At 36.6% G+C, this 21,742-nt stretch overlaps 2 protein-coding genes across 2 annotated transcripts; both read left to right on the top strand.

Annotated features, from left to right (window-relative positions):
• The first annotated feature begins 19,116 nt into the window (after positions 1–19,116).
• On the top strand, positions 19,117–19,569 carry LOC147508509 (uncharacterized). The gene has a single exon (XM_086597195.1). The coding sequence runs from the start codon at positions 19,117–19,119 to the stop codon at positions 19,567–19,569; it is 453 nt and encodes a 150-aa protein (XP_086453321.1).
• Positions 19,570–19,815: 246 nt separating this feature from the next.
• On the top strand, positions 19,816–21,351 carry LOC147508508 (uncharacterized). Its single transcript, XM_086597194.1, has 2 exons — positions 19,816–19,986; positions 20,815–21,351. Exons 1-2 carry the CDS (start codon positions 19,816–19,818, stop codon positions 21,349–21,351), a joined length of 708 nt encoding a protein of 235 aa, XP_086453320.1.
• Positions 21,352–21,742: the final 391 nt, after the last annotated feature.

The raw sequence follows: 21,742 nt of genomic DNA, 5'->3' as shown, positions 1-21,742 counted from the left end.
TTTGCTCCATTTCCACTATCAAGATCTGCTGAGACAACCTTTTTATGGTTTCGGTTGACCCCCAAACAGCATCCATGAACTCCCTCTTCCTCACCCCATTTGCTCCACTTATCCACTTATCTACTCGTTCCCCACAGATGACGTCATTGTTTTCTGACGAAAGCTTGCCGGTACAGCCACGCTCACTCCTCTTTAGGTGGTGGAGGTGAGGTAGGTCTGATTGAGAAGGGTGTAGTCTCTTGAAAACCATGCATGTATGTATTGGAACTGTATGAGCCCAATTCCTACCCCTTAACCTCCAATGTCTCCCCTCTCTCTTCTCTACCGCCTCCTCCCTTTTCTTCCTCTTTTTCCCCCTTTCCTTCCTTTCAGGTCAAAGTCCTTGGACCCTATGATCTTGGGCCCATCCATTGGGCCTAATACCATAAAAGGCCCACTATTCCCTCCTTTCTTTTTTTCTCTAAGTCGAAGTCATTGGGCCCATCCCTTTGGCCCAATACCATATGAGACCCACTTGTCTCTCTCTCGCTCCTCTTACCTGTGATGTTCGTGGTCATGAATATGGCTCACACAGAAACTATGCTTAATGTCAATTCAATGCATTTTGAAAGATAATATGAGCATCTACATCTGTTAGATATGACTTCGTTATTTGATAAAGAACTAGGTGAGTGTGCCGGTGGTTGTGAAATAGACAAGCATGCAGACATGCATTTTGTAGTTACCTTTTTTATTATTATTAATATTAGGGGGTAAGGCTTGATTTTTTAGTTTCTTAGAGCACCCAAGTCTAAATTAGTGGTGATGTTTATTAATGTCTAATTCCAACGATAATGGATTTTTAGGCCACTAAGAAATGACATGCATAACTACCATGTTACTAGAGGACTACAAATATGCTATTTGGTTTCCTATACGTGGTTCATTTACTTTATTTATGTTTGGTTGTTTGTTTATTTATGTTATTTCTTAAGGGTTCGATGGGTCAACTAAAATGGTGGAAGCAGCAAATTTGGTTTATTGTAGGCAAGCATTAGTCGGACAATGACTTCATATGAGACTTGATGGGGTTGTCAAGGTTTGTACATACTCAAGAGTTTATATTTGTTCATGTTGTTCCTATATTGGATTTTGTAGTACGTACTGTAATTTTTTTAAAAAAAATTAGATGATTTGAGGTTGCTTTGGGGATTCAAGTTTAAAATATAGGTCTGTCCTTTTTCGTTTAACAAGCATTGCACAACCTAAAAAGCTATGGGATATTAGACAACTTAATTGCGTTTATAATAAACTTGAAATGGAAGCTATGCTATATTGCTATTGTTTTACACTAGATCGACTCAACATACATTACATGGACCATATAGTGTTCATGACTTTATTGGCACACTTTCTTTATATTTTCAATTCTTTATCGCTAGATTCATTGTGATTGTGGTACCTGATTTTAGAAGAAGTTGGTTCGTACAATATTCGTTTCAGTTGCATGTTTCATAACTTTATCGTTTGTTTGTTAAAAAGATGCAGTACACTACAAATACACCAAACATTTGTTCCACACATCCTCCAACCCACACACAAATACACCACAATGTTAGTGTATTGTTGTCAAGTAGGTAATATCATCGTCAGGGTTCTTTATTAGGAAGTTGTTAAAGTTTTTTCTAAATGCAACTAAACTTATATCAGTGTTCATTAGAAGAATAATATGCATGGATTATAATGGTGCATACAGATTGGATACAAAACAATGGAAGTAGTGTGAGACTCAGTAAAGAAATTTAAGTTGTGAAGAATATAACAAGGAAGATCTACCTTAGGTAGTTGGGTTTGCTATCCTGTAGCTTATGGTATGTGGAAGAATCAAGATCAAGCTGTGAAGTGACTCAAGCAACTTTGCAGATTTACTAGCTTTTCTAAGGGTCCCATCAAGGTGCAATGTTTAAACACGCCTCTTTTTAGGAAACCAAGCACTAGACCATGACTTATTAATTTATAATATTTGTTTTATTGTAAAATCTTTTGTTTGTAACAGTGCAAGTGCAAGTGTTTCATGTATGTAAGGCTTTGGATATAAACTTCGCAATTTATTAGAAGATGATGACTTATTATTATTTTTAAATGCAGAGCTTCTTTTTTGTAACAGATCCACATATTTAAGGCTTTGGGTAAAAAGTTGATTCTTAACCAATATGAAGGCTCATGATGCTTCAACAAAGAATACTACATCTAATTGGTTGGGCATCACGAGCAAAAAACGAGAAGTGCCAGTGCGAATAGGTGGTAGGGAGTATATGATCTAAAATTTTACTTGCTGAGATTGGTACAATTTGTGTACTCATTAATATGTATTTTACTTTTTGTTGAAATAGACTTTGGTTAATTGTTAATGGCATATATGCAACAAACAAACATTTAAGTCGAAGTAATTATAACATTCAATCCATGCTAAGATTTTTTTGCAAAGTTCATGGATTGAAAATTGCAACAACCCATTATCCAGCACTTTTTTTTTTGGTCTTTTGTCTTTTTTCTTTATCAACTGTTGATTATATATATAATATAATATTCTTTCTATAAGTATATTTGATGAATGGTTTAAGTAGTTTCCCTCATTTTATCAGTTTATTAAGCTATTCACGTTTAAATAAAGAAAAAGTTATGGGTGGCTTCAGGCTTTCAATGGGTGGGAGTTCATGTAGCTGATTTTAGAAATTACAGTTGTGAATTCATCTTGGTTAACTGTAGGAACACCAGTTTCAAAGCTGAATGTGTGGGATCTCATAAAGCAATGAAAAAGCACTAAAGAGAGTTGATATGGCTTAGCTGCAGCAATACTCTTTTCATTGGACTACTCAGCTCCCATGGAACTCCAATCAAGGATGGGAGAACTGCAAGGAGGAGGGGAACAAACTTTGTACCAGACCAATCACAAAACATCTAAACTTGCAGCTTGATTAAGACAACATAATGTACATAACATTGTATGTATGCCCATATGTATGTCGAAAATGGTGCTCCCACTTAGGTTTGAATTTTAAGTGTTTGATTGATTCATGTACTTCACTACTTGCTCCTTTGTAATTCTTTTGCTTCATTTATAAGATTTTTGCTAATTCAAGAAAAAATTGAATATCAGGTATGCCTTACATAATTGTTTTAGTTGAATGAGTTGTGACAATCCAGTATGCTTTCTTACAAAGCAAGCAAAGTGTTCAACCATAAAATAGAGTTATCCTATGCTATTCAAGGACTTAAGTGTCGAACCATTGTTAATGAATTGCTTAGAACTTTAGGCATGTCAAGTGGAGACCTAGAACCATTGTTACATTAAACCATAATTTATGATCTATTTCTATTTTCAACATGTTGTAGTTCTACACAGGTGGTGATAAGACTTCAAATAGCTTCAATAGAAGACCTAATGATGTCTCATGGCTATTAAGGTACTTGGTACATATATTCAGAACTCAATTCAGTTGTTTTAACAAAAGATAATCTTAGGTGTGTGGTCTACTGAACTCAAGCTTTGAACCAAAGTTTTGAACCAAAGTTTTTGAACTCAAGCTTGAAAGTGGTCTAATTTTTTAGTGTTGAATGTTAGTATAGCCCTATAGAGCAAGAAATCATGGTGTCAATCTATTCATATGTGATTTGTTAAGAACGTAAAAGATAGTTTTAAGTAGTGGAAAGGAGAAGTGTAGAGGTGAATAAATTGTTAATGGGTTATGGCTGTTTCGTATGTAGTTTGTTACTTGTGAAGGCAATGCTTTTGAAGGGACACTAAGTTGAATCTCACATTTGTGCGTTGGGGAGTGTCAAAGGCCAAAGTTTAGATGTCACCTATAATTTTTGGCGTGGCCACATATCAAAAGTATTAAAGTAACAAGCAGATAAAATATCTTATATTTGAAGGACGTTTGTACTATTAAACATTCAAACAAATATGTACTCTTCCAATTCTTGGACTTCCGGGTTTACATGCACCACAATGCAAGTAACAAACAAGTTAATTTGTTGAGCATCCTTTCTTTGAACTTCACATGCATAGTTTGATCCTCTCAATCTTAGTTACAGTTTGATCAGTCACTCTATTGCATTTGATCTAAACATTGTCTGATAATATTCTTTGGAGTTTTAGGCTTACTAAACCCAAAAGAACATTTGAGATTCAAATTACTTAGTCATGTAAAGAAATGATGCATGTCATATGCTCTAAACTTCTCAAGTTCTTTGTGATTTTTGTGTTTGAAGTTTAGCTCTAATTTTCTGTGATTTTTATCTAAACATTGTTTATTGGCAGAATGGATAATCTTTCCAAAGCACCCGATGAGACAGTCAATAAAGTTCTTACTTCTAGTGAAGACAAATACCCGATTTATAAGCCCATGCACAACCTTGGCATTCCAGGTCATCAAACAGTCTTAACAATATACGACTACATTTACAAAGGTCACCTAAAGTTGACTCTCGCGATTGGGAAAAAACAATAAAGAAAATCTCTCAACAAAACCAGAATGCATGTGTGGTTTTGGCAAACCAAACCAATTTGTGTCTTCTAACAATTCATAACGCATGCAGAGCATAGATTAATAAGTGCACTTTGAAATTCAGGAGATTAGTAATCTAATAATAAAAGGTGTTGTGAACAATTTCTGGCTTGGTGTTACACAATAATAAATGATTGACATTATTCTTAAGCAGACAACAATATGTGTTTCACGACATTTATGTAAAAGTGTAATACTCCTACTTGCTATGTCTTTCTATCTCCTTCCACCTCAATTGTAGTATCCAGGGAAACTATAGGCAGTGACTAATAAATTTGAAAACACTTTTCCATACCACCCGTTCTTCGACATTGGTAGAGTTTCAAATGTGAAACTTTGGTTTACATATTTATATGCAAAAGAAAAGATATTTCATTCCATTCATTTAGAAAATGAATGAAGAAAAACCTAGCTTTAATATTAAATGTGAACATCTATCCATTGTTGAAAGTATCCATTGTTAAGAGTACAGTGGATGAAATTGTGTTCAATTCATTGCTTCAATTTGTGTTTTGGCATTTGTTATCACATACTAGCATACATAAAATAAACAACACCACAGAAGTACGTATGTCATCCAACATGCCACACATATGAAAATACTAGGGTGTACCAAGATTAATGTCACAAACAACATAATAGGCACCTAATAACCAACCGTGCCGTAGGCACGGGTAATACCTAGTAATTTAATATAACGGCACCCGTTCGTAGGACGGATTTGGAAGCTAGTTTTTTTTATATGGTTAAAATTAATCGAAAATGTAATTAAGCATCATATGTTTCACACTTTTTTATTATTGTATTAAAATGTTATGCTTTTGTGTAAATTTTATTTATTGAAAGTAATAAAAATCAAATACGGGTTTGTTTGAGTTATATTTAGGCTTATTTGACATGTCAAAATTAGCCAATGGGTTAGCATATATAGGTCCTTAGGCCTTTTTGAGACCAAGTAGAAGCCCAAATATGTTCATAATATGTTTTTCAAAATTAGGTTTTAATTAAATACTAATTTGAAATCTATTTACATTACTTTCAATTACTTGAAACCCTAAAACAAATTAAATTAAGGAGATTTTAGACATTGGTCCTACTATTATTATAGAATTAGACTTTGGTCCAGAAATACTGAAATATAAGTTTTTTGTCCTACTTCTTTTACTTGACCGTTAATCAACTTAGTTGACTGTGGTCATGATGTTTGCTCTTTAGAAATGGCCAGAATGTCAATGAGCGTGTGTCACACGTGCTTACAAGTAGGACTAAACTCTAATATCTAACTTACAAGTATGACTAAACTCTAATATCTAACTTACAGTAAGACTACTCTTTACTTGAGAGTTCTAATGGACCATTCAGATGTAATTTGATTCCCATATTGAGAAAAGTTTTTTTCACATTCTACAATAAATTGCCTCAAAATTGGCTGATATGTTGCATAAACCAATTCTCTCAGTGGGGAATAAATTCAAAGCACCGCTTTCAGTGTCATCTTTTGCACCAGAAATAATAATATGTATGATAGAAGAAGCCAAACAACATATAACTAGCATCGGACACACTATAATTATTTTATGATCTAAAGGATTTTCCGTTAGAGTAAAGATTTTTATTGTTTGTTTATTTTTGGGAAAAAGCAGTTTTGACCCTTCAACTTGGACACGATTATTAGCGGAGACCCTGAAGTTCCATTTAGGCAATTTAAACCCTGAATTTGAATAATGCAAGCACATTCGTTTGGGACACAAAATTCTGGTACCTGAAAGAGGATGTGGCAAGTGAATTGCTTATGTGGTAACTCACCTTTTTACTGTATCAACTCAGTTTTTGATGTGTCAAATGACTTGTCGATGACATAGATTAAACGTCTATTCCACCTCAATTTTGACAAGGATATACATTAGAAAATAAAATTTAAACAAAAATAAATGAGGAGAAGAGAAAGAACAGAGCTTCTTCTCCAACTAACCTCAAATTAACTTTTAATTTTTAATTTGAACTCAAACAGAGGGACGCCAATATGGGATGGCTAAGAGTTGCAAGATCTTACTATCACGCGACATACTCCTCAATTGATTTATCAATTGATACTAATCCTACAAAATAACTCAAAATGACCCTTTAACATGTTATTCGATCTCACACTTTCAAATGAACTTTTGTACGAAACATGCAAGTAGTATATAACTCATTCTGTGGCAGAGAACAGGTTGTAGTCAAAACCATAGCAATGAAAGAAGGGTATCATTCTCTCATACTCCCACCATCATCATCTTCTTCATCACTTAAATCAAGATCAGCAAGCAACTCCTCTAGTAGAACTGATGGCAAATCCTCCCCATCAGTGACGGAAGCCATCTCCGATGGCTGGTATTCTTTATTATGATACAGTGATATGTTAAACCTCAACTCTGGGTTCTCCTCCAGGTCTCTCAAGAATTCTTCATACTCTGTATTAATCTTCTCCTCGTCAAGCCTTTTAGTAGAGTTATCCTCTTCCATATTCATGGATTTAAGCTTCTAGGAACGAGGCTTTCCATGCTTTTTTCAGGAGTTTCTCTTCATAGCTCTTCTTTATCAATCGGAGCTGAAATTGGTTTATCAATTAAGGAGTATGTCGCGTGATGACCGTTGGATCTTAAACTCATGGATTGTGGGTGTCACATGAAGAGCATGTGGTTTAGCTAGTGATGATATAGGTTAAAAGGACACCTCAGTGCTGACCCAATCACCTGGTTCAATTTGATTTGATTACATGTCATTAAAATTAAATTCCACATATGAAAATACATTGCCACATCCTCTTTCAGGTACCGGAATTTTGTGTCCCAAACGGACGTCCTTGCGTTCTTCAAGTCCAGGGTTTAAATTGCCTAAATGGAACTTCAGGATCTCTGCCAATAATCGTGTCCAAGTTGAAGGGTCAAAACTGCTTTTTTCCCGTTTATTTTTAATCGTGCCAAGGTTCATATTTTCACGACATAGTTTTTGATCGATGGATGTTTTAGAAGTGTACGTATTGAATTTTTGTGGGTATCAAGAATGTGTATCCGAGGCAAAGATTGTGAGTATAATTCCAGAAAGTAGAATTCTCATTCAATGTTCAAGTAAAAACTTAATATGTTATATTGTTCCACCTCATAATGGACTGAACATGTAAAGATTATATGAACCTTTAATTTATGTCCTTGATTTGGATAACATGTTCCAAGATTCTACTAGAAATATGCATATTTTTTTTTGTAACTAGTTACTTTGTAGTGGTACTCACGACACCATAGTGCTTCTTCTATGCATGTGTTTTCTAAACAATTTTTCTAATTTCCTTCTTCTATGCATGTGTTTTATAAACAAATTTTCTGGGTTTCTTTTGTTTTTTGATTCTCTGCGTGGCATATACTATGGAACTAGAAGATAAACTTGCAAAACTTAGAGAGCATAATGAAAAATTACAAAAGATCGAAACAGGTTTATTGGAAGATACACATTGTCTAAACCATCGTCTTATGTCACTCTTAAAGGTAAGTTAGTATTTAACCCAAACAATAATGTCATCGTTAGGACATCGCCCTTATTGTAAGTTAGATATTAGAGTTTAGTCCTACTTATACGCACGTGTGACGCACGCTCAAAGGTATTCTAGCCATTTCAAAAGAGCAAACAGCATGACCAGACTGACGGTCAAGTAATAGAAGTAGAACCAAAAACTAATATTTCAGCATTTCTGGAACAAAGTCTAATTACCATAGTAATAGTAGGACCAATGTCTAAAAAACCATTAAATTAAAGAAAATGAGAAAGTGGTGAAGAAGTGAAGAAATGAAGAGAGGAAATCAAAATATATAATTTTCGCATCAAAAGGTGAGTAGACATTCTTTAATTTTAATTTTTGTTATTGTTATTGAAAATACTTATAGGTTTTTTAAGAAACATATGGTTGTGTTTTAAATAAATTATAATGTAAATTTACAATAATACAAAGACCATGATTTCATTGTTTCCTTGTTACAAGTACTTTAACATTAATTGAATTCGAATTTCTTGAAATCGCTAATTTAGAATTACGTTTCCTGTTGATATAGTTGTTAGAATTTAGTGATTCCAAGCTAGTTGAATATATAGTTTTGAAACATTCAAAATGCATATGTTGTTTGTACTGTTTGGATAGTTTTTCAATTTATAATAATTTGTAAAGTTTCTATTTTGTCACTTTTGTGTGAATTTTACAGTCTTTGTTGGTCGTGATTAAATTCTAAAAAATTTAGGATATGTTCAAATTACTCGGTATTATGTTCCAATTTAATTTCGTAATTTTTAGAAATTTGTAGACTCACTAAATAAATATGTTCTCATGTTAAATACGTAGGTGGCACGTATCTATACGAATTAATTGTGTGGTCAAATTTTATGTGTCTAGTAAATGAATATGATTTGATTTGTATATTTTGTGGGACAAGATATAATGTAAAGAGTTAGAAAATTATTGTACTTTAAGTCGGTATGGAATTAATAGACACTAATATTGATTTTATAATTATGAATGCTTGTGCTTATTATTTGATTTTGAAAGATTGTAAGATGATTTTGTTTGGTGTAAATATTGATTATTAATTAGTTACTGTATGAGGATTGTGTTTATTTACATGGAAAATATATCATGGAATGATAACATATGAATGACCACCCAAGAAAGGAACTATGGTGATAACCTTGAGGGTTGGTGTTAGTATAGGTGGTATTCCTAGAATGTTCGAGAATGACCACGTTTTATGTATTGGATTGCACTGTCGTAAAATATGTTTAATTAAGAGTGAAGAGTTTGACTATGTGATATGAAGACTTTTATTAGTGATGTTTAACCCTGTTATGTAGGAGGGTAGGCCATATTAATACTTTATGCAGGGATGATGTCCTACCCTGATATGTGCATGCATGGTTAGCTTAAATATAATGCATGCATAAGTGCTACGTAGATAAAAATGTAAGAAATTGTTTGGAAGAAACTTTTTTGTTGTTTTTCGAGAAACGAAACTACTTGTCTTCCGAGTTGTAATTACTTTTATTAAATAAGTTGTTGTTAGGGTATGGTTTGTGGTATGCCTTGAGTTTATTTTTGGTTTTGTCTAATCACACCAGTAAATTCAATTTGCTGACCTCATGTTTGCTTCTGTTTTGCAATGGGGATAGGTTCTTCGGAGCATAGTTAGTGGAGAGAAATGAAGTGATGAGACGTTGGATTCTGGAATCATCTTTGTTTTTAGTTTCCATATCAATACTTTTGGAAGGTTGTAAAATTTAGAGTATTAATTTATATTGGTCGAAATTATGTTATGGACTATTTGGATAATGGAGGTGGAGCTTTTATGAATATTTATTGGCAGGCAATTGTTATTTATTTGAAGTTTAACGATTGAGTTAGATATGAGATTTCTTTTGTAGTTTTAAATGTTTTGATTCTATTTAGCTAGACGTGGACATATGTGTCTTTCCCAATTCACACCCTAGGTCTTGAGTGATTAGATATTAATCGAAAATGTGCATTTTCGATTGAATATTAGATTGTCCAAAATTTGGGGTGTGACAATTTAGTATCAGAGCTTAGGTTAGCTAGATTGGGACACTATATTTAGAATTGTAATGGTTAAGGTTGGGTGTATGAATTTACTATACTTTGCATGTAAGCATTTACCGTATGAATATGAAAATAAAAGAGTTGTTGGTTTGACGGGTATCTTCTTATAAAATTTATAAGAGATCGAATTGTTTGGCATGTTATATTGTTGATATACTATCAATGTTTTCTACTTAAAGCAAATACTATCTAAAGAACAAAAGGTTATTTAGAAAATTTCATATTTGAGTGATTTGGAATTATCAAAGGAATAAAGAAACCCTTTTTGTCAAGGCTGGATTTGGAATTGTTGATATTGTCCAAGTTATGTGTATCATTAGTGTGTGATCCATTATACATAACATATCTCTGTATGCATCATTAAAGTTTGATCCAGTGTATACATGTACATCATTGAAGTGTGATCTAATGTGCATACCACACATCATTAGTGTTTGATCCTATGTGATGGTAGAGAACTTGTATACATCATTGGTGTGTGAAAAAAATGTATACTTGCACATCGTTGGTGTGTGAGCCAATGTGCATGCATCACATTGTAGGTGTTTGATCATATGTGATAGTGGACATAGGTCATTGATAATATGAATGAATCAGCCTATACAAGCTAAGTTTATATTCTTTTTTCGAACATGTGGTGTTCATGAAACTTTGAGAGAAATATTAATATATTAGTAAACACCAAGATGGTGGATGAACTTGTGAGTTTTGAAACGAACTTTTTGAGTGAGAAGATGATTAAGAAAAGAAATTGTTATATATATATATATCACTACAACAAATGAGTTTTTAGCGACAAAACATTTAGTGACGATGGGAAAACGTGGCTAATGATTGTCTTTGGTGACGTTTATAACGTCACAATTTCTCTAGTGTCTTTTTACAATAAGTTTTTGGCTACGTTTTTTTGGTCGCTGAAAGCCTTATTTACAATTTTTAGAAATTTTAAAAAAAAAAAAAAGTAAATTGGCGATGAAAGGACTGTCAGTAAATCTTTTTACCAATAATGACGTTTTTCATCATAGGTGATGATAGTATATCCCGACGTTGGCAGAAAATCGTCACTAGAAATTATTCTTTCGCGACATTTTATTATCGTAGCCAATGATTGGGTATAAATATAGAAATTAAAAACACAAATGAGCGACGATACTGGTGTCACAAAATGTGGTGTTTCTACCACACTTTTAAGAAACGTCGCTTGATGTTTTGATTTCACTGAAAACAAAAATTTTGTTTCCAAAACTTTTCCAACCCGCTCAAAATTTGAGGCTCAAATTGTTTGGTTATCTCGCGCCCATCCAACCACTTGATATGGTTTTAAATTTTTAATAAAAGAAAAGGAAAAGTTTTAAATTTTTAACAAAACAAAAAGATGAAAAATAAAATAAGACAAAAAAAGAAAGAGAAAATAAAAAAAAAAAAAAAAAAAAAAAAAACCTAGCTTCCACCCTGAATTGTCATGCTTCTCGCCTCCACCACTGAATTGCCTTATTCTACTGGAGAACCGTTTAAGTAGAAGGTACACTCTCTCCATTATTCTCTATTCTCTCTATTAGGGTTTCAACTTTGATTTTGGAGGTTCCAACTTGATTAACAAATGAAATTCTAGGGAATCAGTTTTGGAAATTAGGTGCACTTTTGAAGAAGACGGAAGCAGTTTTTGCTAGGCTACGCAACCAAGTGAGTATTTTTTTTTCTATCTCTTCTTTGATCTTAATCTTGTTTAGCACGAGAGCCAAATATTTGGTGCACCCTTTGATCTAGTTGGTCTTTTGAACCCCTATTTAAACATTTTGATCGAAAAAAAAGTTTGCCTTTTAATCACTAAACACCACAAACAACATTTTGGTTATTTGAACAGCCGAGATATATTATTCTTTCAGTTTTTGTTTTTGGGTGTTGAAAATGTTCTGCCTTTCTACAAATGTAGTTTTTCAGAAATGCTAATGGTATTTAACTTCTCTAGATTTATTTGATAAAATGTCTGGCATAAATGTACGTTGTTCGCAGGTATTCAGTGATTTTTTGATAATGGCCGGACAACTAGACCAATTACATCTTAACTTGTTTTGCTTAAAAGATATATAGTAGCTTGGACATATATTGTCAGGTGTTTTTTTTTTATGGGATTGAAATATCAAAGCTATAACATTTAGTTTGAATTTTTGCCCCCTCATTGCCTTTCTCTCATTTACCAACAACGACCAGGTCCAATTTCCGATTTCATTCTCATATCTATTTTTTTTTCTTTTTTCTTATTTTGATGTGAGATGAGCTTGTTTTAATATAGAAATTAACCATGGGAAATTTGATAATTTTCTACGTGATTAGGTTATTGTTTGAGGGTATTGCGGACTTAGAATCATTTCTCAAGATGTGTCACAAACTAGGTTTCCTTGTGATGCTTCGCCCTATACCATACATATGCACATGTGAGCAATTAATTTTCTGTTTAGGAATATAATAAGGCTCAGCAGTGCACATAGTTGCAGTGCCCATTGTCTTTAGTTGATTGTTGATTGTTGACCTTCAATCTGACTTGACCTTTAGTTGAGATTGATTTTACAAGTTGGGTACTGAAAGGTGATTTTCCATGACTTTGTTTGTGTTAGATAGACTGCATCTTGTATAAATAGTTGCATCCTTAGAATCAGTGTCGCACATGATAGTTGATACTGCATTGATGTAGTTATTAATTTAAGTTCTGTAAGAAATATATGTGGAATCAACACCAATTTGGTTCGGCCTTAATTAGATAAGCTAGTGTGAATAATTTGTCAGTTCTTGGTGACTAAATTTGCTTTTATTTTTTCTTGGTCCGGCAGTTCCTTCTAATGTCCGAAGTTTTGTTGTAGAGAATGGGGTTTTGGAGGGTTTTCGCTTGGATGCTTTCCATTGAACCAGCTCTTAGATCGAGATCTTCCGATCGATCCGCATTCTTTCAAATTTGGTTTGTGTTTTTAATGTCTTTCTTACTTTTAGAATTACTGTTTGGATGTGTCCCATGTGTCTATGATTACTGTTTGGACATATATTAGCAAATCTTGTTATACATCTAAAAACGCCTCCTCGTATCTCGGGGCACTTGAACCTAACCCATTGGAATAACATAGTTGACTAAGGTTGCTGGCTTCCTGGCCTACCGTCTCAACTTTGTGCATCGAACTCAAAAACCATTAAGTGGAGGACTGGAGGCTGTGGAGTAGGTTATGAACTTACATAATGTTACACAGGTAACACATGACTTACTATACATCTCAACCAAGGAGCCTTAAGACAGCTGGGGAACCATGTACTTTGCAGCATCAAGCTAATTTGGATGCCATATGTGTAGCATACATTTTATTGGCTTTAGAATTTTAATGTCCGTGTGCATGAGTAGATGAATCTGATCATGTGTTTTGAGTTGCAAGCACTTGAGCAAACTCTCAAGTGGTACTGTGGAAAACAAACTTGCCATAAGAAAGAAAGGCTGGCCATTTGTTCTTTGGTATTAATTGAACTTTGGTTCTGTCTATATTTTTTCTACTCGGGTATTTTAAGGTTCTAATAGTTGATGTAGTTCTATACTTGCTTGAACAGGTCTGAGTTGATGAAACTTTTGGTGAAAACTAAATGGGTTACGACTAACACAACTTTCTGGTGGTATGACTATGTTTGTTCTAATTCCAATCTTTTGAAACTCATATGGCTGTTTTGGCAACTCTTTTTCTGGTCAAGATTTGATGTATTATAGGTTGGCCTTGTAGCTTTGTTAATTTTAGGGTTGCTCTGAAATTGAAGTCATTTCAGTTATTATTACTAGCTCTTATATCTATTTGAACTTTTGTTTGATAGAGTTTCTTCGCTTTTTTGCTTGCAAATATGGATTGCAGGGTCTCAGGCAGGAAGTGTCTCAAGGGGGTCATGATGCACAACAAGGAAGACTAGAAGAACAACATCATTTGGACTTCCCAATGTCTCGTGGTGATCCATTATGGTATGAATGTTCTGACTTAGAAACTCAATTTGTTTGGTTATGGTTTTTGGTGCAGTCCATTTATGGCATGCTAACTAAAAGGCTAAGAGAGCACCCATTCCGCAAGATGCTTGTATTCTCTGACATTTTATGGTTTAGTATATATGTTCACACTCGGTAGTCGGCACAATGTTTAGAAACCAAATAGAGTACAAAGGGTGTGATACCCTTCTGCCATATCCACATAACTCACAAAAGAAAAAGCGTAAAGAACTATCTCTACTTCAATGCTTGTCAGGAAGAAGAAAGTATGTAACTAAATGATACTAAGGAATGATGGTATGTGTTGGGATTGACATATATAGTTCCCCACTTTTAAATTCCTATTGATTATTATCTTGTTACAGTGTCTTTTTGTTGAAGTACTAAATTCCAAGCGCAATTTGAACAACAACAACGCCAGTTGGACTATCTCATGGAGAAGCTTGGCGGTCCTCCTTCAATGCGGTATGAACTATGAACTTAATTGTTTTATAATCTGTGTCGGTGTTGTTTTGTTGGGTTTAAGTTGTTTTACTGCGGTTGGAGTGGATGATGGCTAATTTATTGTATTCTTACCACATCAGTTCGTCTTTCATTTACTTTGACACGTCATTGTTGCATTATGTGTCGTGCAAGATAGTACACAGAAAAAACCAATTTTTTGTTATATTAGCCTATGAGGATTAGCTATTGATTGTTATAGTTTGTACTGACGGGTAGTGACTACTGAACAAAGATTGAAGTAGATTTCTTGTAGTGTAGCTTGCAGGTACACAAGGAGGTTGTGCCATGTCAAGTTTTATTAAATAAATGTAACTTTGTTGGAAATACACCTCCTACTTGGTGTTTGCATAAGGTGGCTCATAGTTTTGATCATGATAAAATTTAAGGTGCTAGCTTTATTAAGGGATCATTGTGGGTGGCATGTTGCATGTTATTTTATTTGACATTGTTGGGGATGTTGGTGATACATACCATGTTTTAAGCACCACTTCTTTGGATACATGTTAAACTTAACACAATTATTAGTAGTTCATTGAATTTGAATTTTGATATGATGAAGCTATTATATTTTTGGTTTATCATTTTTTTTTTGTGGTCTAATAGAAAACCTTTTGTGTGCAGATAATCTTACCTCAAAAGAAGAGGGCTTGGTATTATTTTTTTCTGAAGAAATGGGGGTTTGGAATTGCAGGAGATCTAAGATGAATCTATATGCTATTTTGTCACTTTTTTGTTTTTAGTGAAAACAGTTTCATCTGTAAGCTATTTGAGGGATGTTCAGAATTTTTTCTGCTACTTTTATTAATTTTTAAGATGAGTTTAGAAAAAAATTATGCAACTCTCTTTTGTTTCTAACGGAGTTAATTATATTAGATAGTTGAAACAATTGGTAACTATATTATTAGTGATAAAAATAGTCTTTTGCAACGCATGTAACGTCGGAATATGAATATAACAATCAAATATTTTTTACCTTGAACGACGATCAAAATGTCTTTTATTACACTAAAATTAAAAAAAAAAATTGATCTTTATCGACAGAAGTGCTGCTAATAACATAAAAAATTCAAATAATTAAGACTTTTATCGATGATAGAAACGTCGCTATTTCAACAAAGTTTTAAATTAATTTTATTTTTAACGACAATAAAAACGTTGCTAATAACACCAATTTTTTAAAAAATATTGGACTTGTAGCAGTGATTATAACGTCGCTAATGATGCTAAAATTTTCAAATTTTTTGGAGTTTTGCCAACAGCAGTAACGTTGCTAGTTAGGTTTTAATGGCGACGATTTTGAAGACGTCGCCAAAAGTATATCTTTTGCGATGTTATTGTATCTAGTACATGAAAATGAATTAGTGACGAAAATGAAGCAATGACTACAATAAAAATAATCGGTGAAGATCTCATATTTGGCAACGATATAAAATCGTCGCACTATATCTTTGCCGACTATATCATTAGCGATGATGATACAACACTCCAAATAGTGTCCCCAAATCCTATTAGTGACGTTTCTGCAATTTTCAGCGATATTTTTTTTTATCGCCAAAAACCCTGTTTCTTGTAGTGTATATACAGTCCTTCTCTAAAAAGTAGCTACTTAAGTTAACTTTAAAATAAGTACGTAAGTAAAACTTCACCTACAAAATAAATTCAAGCCTATTTTTTTTATGGATATGATTTACTCAATATTAAGATCATTTCTACAAATTTTCAGCTTATTTGGAAACCTCAAACATTGGCAAAAAACGATTACAAAAACTTAACATTTCTGGACAGTTAGATTTCTTTTTAAAGATACCAAAAAATTTTATCTATGTTAGAGATTTCCAAATGAGCTGAAATTTTGGAAAGATAATCATTATGGTGAGTGTTTCATAAACACAAAAAATTGTATTTGAATTTATTTTGTAGGTGAAGTTTTACGTACGTACTTATTTTACGTTAACTTAAGTAGCTACTTTTTAGAGAATTACTGTGTGTGTGTGCATATATATATATATATATATATATATATATAGTAAATGTGGAACGTCTTGGACTAAAAGGAAAATACTAAGAGAGGAACTAACTGCCTCGAATGATTTAACTCGAAAAATATGAGTTCAGTTGAATTGAGAAAGAATGGTTGTAATTAAGTGTTGGCAATTGAGGAAACTAGTTACGTTTATTCTTTTGAGTTGTGTATACTAGCATATGCACGTGTTTCTTGTGTTGTATATATTTATGGACACACTTTCAAGGTTAGTATATATATGCACCTGATGTTAGATATGTTACACTAATAGAGTAGGTAAGTCACTAAATTTTCTTTTTGTCATTTCTATTGTACAGCTAAGTTGTTATGATATTACTAATTTTTAATTACTTGTTTCTATCTACTTCGAATTTCGGGACGAGATTCCTTTTGAGTTGTGTATATTGTAACACCCACATTTTTTTCATATATTGATATAATTGTTTAAATAAAATACATATTGTTGTTATAGGTTTATGTAGTGGTAGGATCCGCGACTAACAAGGTCAAAGGTCGATGGACCGATGCAAGCTGCAGTAATTGGAGTCGGGGAGTAGAGGATAACCAGAAATAGTGATCCCGAAGCAATACAAGCTGCAGATTTGGGTGTACAGTAACGTACCACGGAGTGCAAAGGTGTGCGGAAACCCAACGCGTGGTAGACCGAGAGGCGTTAGATGGCGGGACAAGTGGACGGCTGTGAGAAGAGGGAGGGGGTATAAAAAGAATAGTGTTGAGGGAAAAAGGAGGGGGACATTGAATCTCAGTAGGGGTAACTTACGCTCATACATTTGGCGCCATCTGTGAGGACCAACAGATCTGAACAATAGTAGGTATGCCAATGAAAGCAAAGGGAGGTGTAGGACGACCAAGGAAGGTGCCGGTCGTAGAGGAGGCGGCTGAATCGGTAGGGGATGATGGGGGAGAGCAAGGAGTGGAAGAGACATCAGCATCGTCATCAGAAGAAACGAGGCAGTTAAGAGAGGAAGTGGCGAGGTTGAGGGAAGAGAATGAGGAGTTGCGAAGGGAGAGGGAGATCGTAGAGGAATCGGAAAGGGAGAAAGGAGACCCAATGTGGGGGAGAACTGGGTGCCGGGACTCACTAGGGAGCAAGTGAAGGAGATGATCGCCAACGATTTGAAAGCGAGCTTGGAGCAAGCAAAAGGCACAGGTGGAACGGCGAACCAAGTAGTGGTGGGATTGAACCGTAACCCGTTGGCGGATGCAATTTGGAAAGCGGAGGTCCCAAAGCGGTTCAACCAGCCTAGATTTGAGAGGTATGATGGGACAGGAGACCCGGCGGACCACATCCACCACTTCTGACAGCAGATGCCGCTGTGGCAAGAACCCAAATACGATGGACTGCGGTGTATGATGTTCCCAGCGAGCTTGAAAGGGGGAGCCTCGGACTGGTATTATAGGCTGCCCTCGAAGAGTATAAAAAATTCCTTGAGTTAGAGCAAGCCTTCGTGAACCACTTCATACATCAGAAAAGGCGAGTGGTGGACATAACGACCCTATTCAATGTGAGGCAGAGGATTGTGGAGTCAGTGAGGGAATTCCTGTGCAGATTCAAGGCGGAAACACTAAAAGTGGAGAACTTGGATGAAAGGACCGCGGTGATTGCCTTTGAGAGGGGGCTGCGACCGGGAACCAGGGTACACGAATCCGTGGCTAAGAATGAGATCGCAACACTGCAAGACTTATATCCGAGGGTGGAAAAATATATATAAGGTATGAGGATACACTGCAGAAAGAGACGAGGAGGCCGGGGAAGGCCATGTTGGCTTTGGATCAAAATGATGACCGCGGAAGATACGAGTCATTAGACAGAGGAAATGGTGGACGTGGTGGTGAAGGTTCACGGCCGAAAAGGGGAAGAGTTGAAGCTCGAAGGAAATATAGAGAACAGAAGCCATATCGAGAAATGGAGCCGACACCAGTAGACCGGTCATGGGTGAATTGTTGCGGCTGATTCATGATTTGCCGGGCTATAAGGGTCCGCGAAGCAAGCCAGACGAAATATCGGGTAAGCCGTACTGTGCGTATCATCGGGTGAAGAACCATGAGACGAATGAATGCTACGCCCTCAAATGGTTGGTCCGAAGGATGATAGGGAGGGGGCTACTGAAAGAGTTCACCAAAGAAAGGGAAAGAGGAGTAGCCGCCGAACCAAGGGAGAATACTGGGTACCATAAATGTCATATTCAGTGGGGAAATCTTGAGTCACAACGCTCACAGAGATAGGATATGGAGGACGGCTAGCATACAACAAGTTAATGAAGAGGCAGGTTATTCGCGGCCCGCCCCATGGCCCGCGACTGGAAAAGGAAGTATAGTGTTTACAGAGGCGGACCTGAAGACGGTCGACTCCCCACATGAGGACGCGTTGGTGATCACAATGGTTATGGGAAATTACATGGTGAAAAGGGTGTTGATCGATTGCGACAGTGCAGTGGACTTGTTGTTCGTGGGGACGATGGAGGAAATGAAGATAGACCGAAGACAGTTGAGGCCTTCGCAGACCAATTTGTATGAGTTCAATGGGAGTATGACCGAACCATTAGGGGAGCTCTTACTACCCGTGACCACAGGACCAGTGACTGTGTTCTCTCGGTTCAAGGTGGTAGACGCAAATTTGCAGTACAATTCCATCCTTGGGAGGCGATGGATCCATGAGATGAAGACGGTACCATCCACATATTATCAAGTGATCAGATTTCCCACACCAATAGGGATACTTGAAGTTTGCGGTGATCAGATGACAGTGAGGAACAGTCATCAGGGAACGGTGAACAGGTTGATCCGAGGAGACGAAGGAGAGGCCTTGAAACCGAGAAAGAGACAGGCGTAGTAATTACAGTGTGCCTCAGTGGAAGAGGAGGCTGAGACGCCGGCTGTACCAAAAATGCTGGACGAGATTGAGACCATAAATGTGGGAACGGGGGAGGAGGAGAAGTTCACATCGGTGGGATCTAATTTGCCAGACAAGTGGAAGAACGAATTGATATAGTTTCTTTCAGATAACAAAGATGTCTTTGCTTGGACGATTGAGGAGATCACAGGGTTGGATCCAGAGTTTGCCTATCACCGGTTACACATGAGGGAAGATGCCAAACTGGTAAGGCAGAGAATGCGCGGTGTTAGGCCAAAGTATGCAGAGGGAATCCGCGAAGAGGTTGCAAGATTAAAGGGAGCAGGCATAATTCAGGAAATAGAGTTCACAGACTGGTTGTCCAACATAGTCGCGGTACCTAAGAAGAATGGAAAGGTGCATATGTGTGTGGACTTCACGGACGTCAACTCCGAGTGCCCTAAGGACAGTTATCCAATGCCGCGGGTGGATGAGCTAATGGATCGGACAGCGGGGTTCAAGATTTTCTCTTTCATGGATGCCTCTATGGGATATAACCAGGTCGCGATGTATGGACCGGATCAGGAGAAGACATCATTCATAGTGGAGGGAGGTACTTATTGCTACACAAGGATGCCATTTGGTTTGAAGAACGCTGGGGCCACCTTCCAGCAATTGGGGGAGAAGATGTTTGCAAGCAAGATAGGTAAGGGTATTGAGATATACATCGATGATATGGTGGAGAAAAGCATGTCCGAAGAGGAACATTTGAAAGGGTTGAAGGAAATGTTCATCATATTACGGGCGCACAATTTGAAACTGAATCCCGAGAAATGTACGTTCGGAGTAACCACAGGGAAATTTCTGGGGTACATAGTGACTCACCGGGGAATAGAAGCCAATCCTGAGCAAATTAGAGCACTAGTGGAGATGTCGTCACTCCAGGACGTTAAAGAAGTATAGAGGTTAGCAGGACGGGTCGCGGCATTAAACCGTTTCATATCTAAATCGTCCGACAAATGTAGGCCGTTGTATAGACTGTTGAGGAGGACTCCAGACTTTGTGTGGACGTCGGAATGTGAGGAGGCTTTTCAAGAGCTAAAGAGGTATTTGGGCCGGGCGCCTTTGTTATCGCGGCCTGAACAAGGGGAGAAACTGCATTCGTATTTGGGAGTGACCGAGTAAGCGGTAAGCTCGGTTCTCATCTAAGTGGTAGACAAGGTTGAAAGGCTGGTATATTTCCAGAGAAAAACACTATTGGATGAGGAGACTCGGTACAGCAAGGTGGAGAAATATGCCTTGGTACTGATATTCTCAGCATTGAAGTTGAAACCATACTTCGAGGCACATTCAGTGGTGGTGGTGACAAACCTACCCCTCAAGCAAGGGCTAAAAGCGGAGAAGTCCAGACGAATGCTTAAATGGGCGGTGATGCTGAGCTCTTCTGAAATACAATATCAAGCAAGAACCGCAGAAAAGGCGCAGGTGGTAGCAGAGTTTCTAGTAGAGTTCCCAGTGGAGGACCCCACTTGGGGGGAAGAGATGTTCATGGAGCCCGAACAGGAGGGAGAGCCAGATGGGTCGGATCCCTGGGATAAAAGGAATGGGTGGAGAGTGTTCGCGGAATGGTCTGCAACAGATGCGGGCAACAGAATAGGTGTAGTGTTGGTCACACCTGACAATGACCGAATCGAGTTGTCCATGAGGCTCGGATTCACGGCCACCAATAATGAGTCGGCGTATGAGGCCGTAATAGCAGGGATGGGAATGGCCGAGGATTAGGGGGTGGGGGAGTTAACGGTTTATTCGGATTCCAACCTGGTGGTATGCTAGGTGAGTGGAGGATTCATTGCTTGATGTGCTCGAATGGCGAAATACTTGGAGGTAGTGCATCGTAAGGTAGCCAAGTTCAAGAAAGTCAGATTCATACATTTGGTCTGCGGAGAGAACCAGCATGCGGACGCCCTTGCATACATCGCGGCCGCATTGCCGAGGTCGGAGGAGAGAACCATAAGTATAAAGAAGTTGGAGAGATCAAGCATTGAGAGGGTGGTTGAGGGTGTCAGGCTGCGGAGGTTGAAGGGGGATGGATGAGCCCTATCAAACATTTCCTGATGGGAGGAGAGGTGGTAGATGAGAAGGAAAGAAGGAGATTAGAACAAAAGGCATGCAG

Source organism: Coptis chinensis, chromosome 3, assembly GCF_015680905.1.
Source record: "Coptis chinensis isolate HL-2020 chromosome 3, ASM1568090v1, whole genome shotgun sequence".
NCBI lineage: Eukaryota > Viridiplantae > Streptophyta > Magnoliopsida > Ranunculales > Ranunculaceae > Coptis > Coptis chinensis.
The sequence above is the reverse complement of the archived record's forward strand: the minus strand, read 5'-3'. Positions and strand labels throughout refer to the sequence as shown.

Excerpts from the sequence above, each read along its gene's own strand:
- LOC147508508 (XM_086597194.1), top strand. The coding sequence starts at position 19,816 with ATGAGGGAAGATGCCAAACTGGTAAGGCAGAGAATGCGCGGTGTTAGG. Across the intron at positions 19,987-20,814 it reads TACCTAAGAAGAATGGAAAG|AGAAAAACACTATTGGATGA; the intron begins GTGCATATGTGT and ends GTATATTTCCAG.
- LOC147508509 (XM_086597195.1), top strand. The coding sequence starts at position 19,117 with ATGGTTATGGGAAATTACATGGTGAAAAGGGTGTTGATCGATTGCGAC.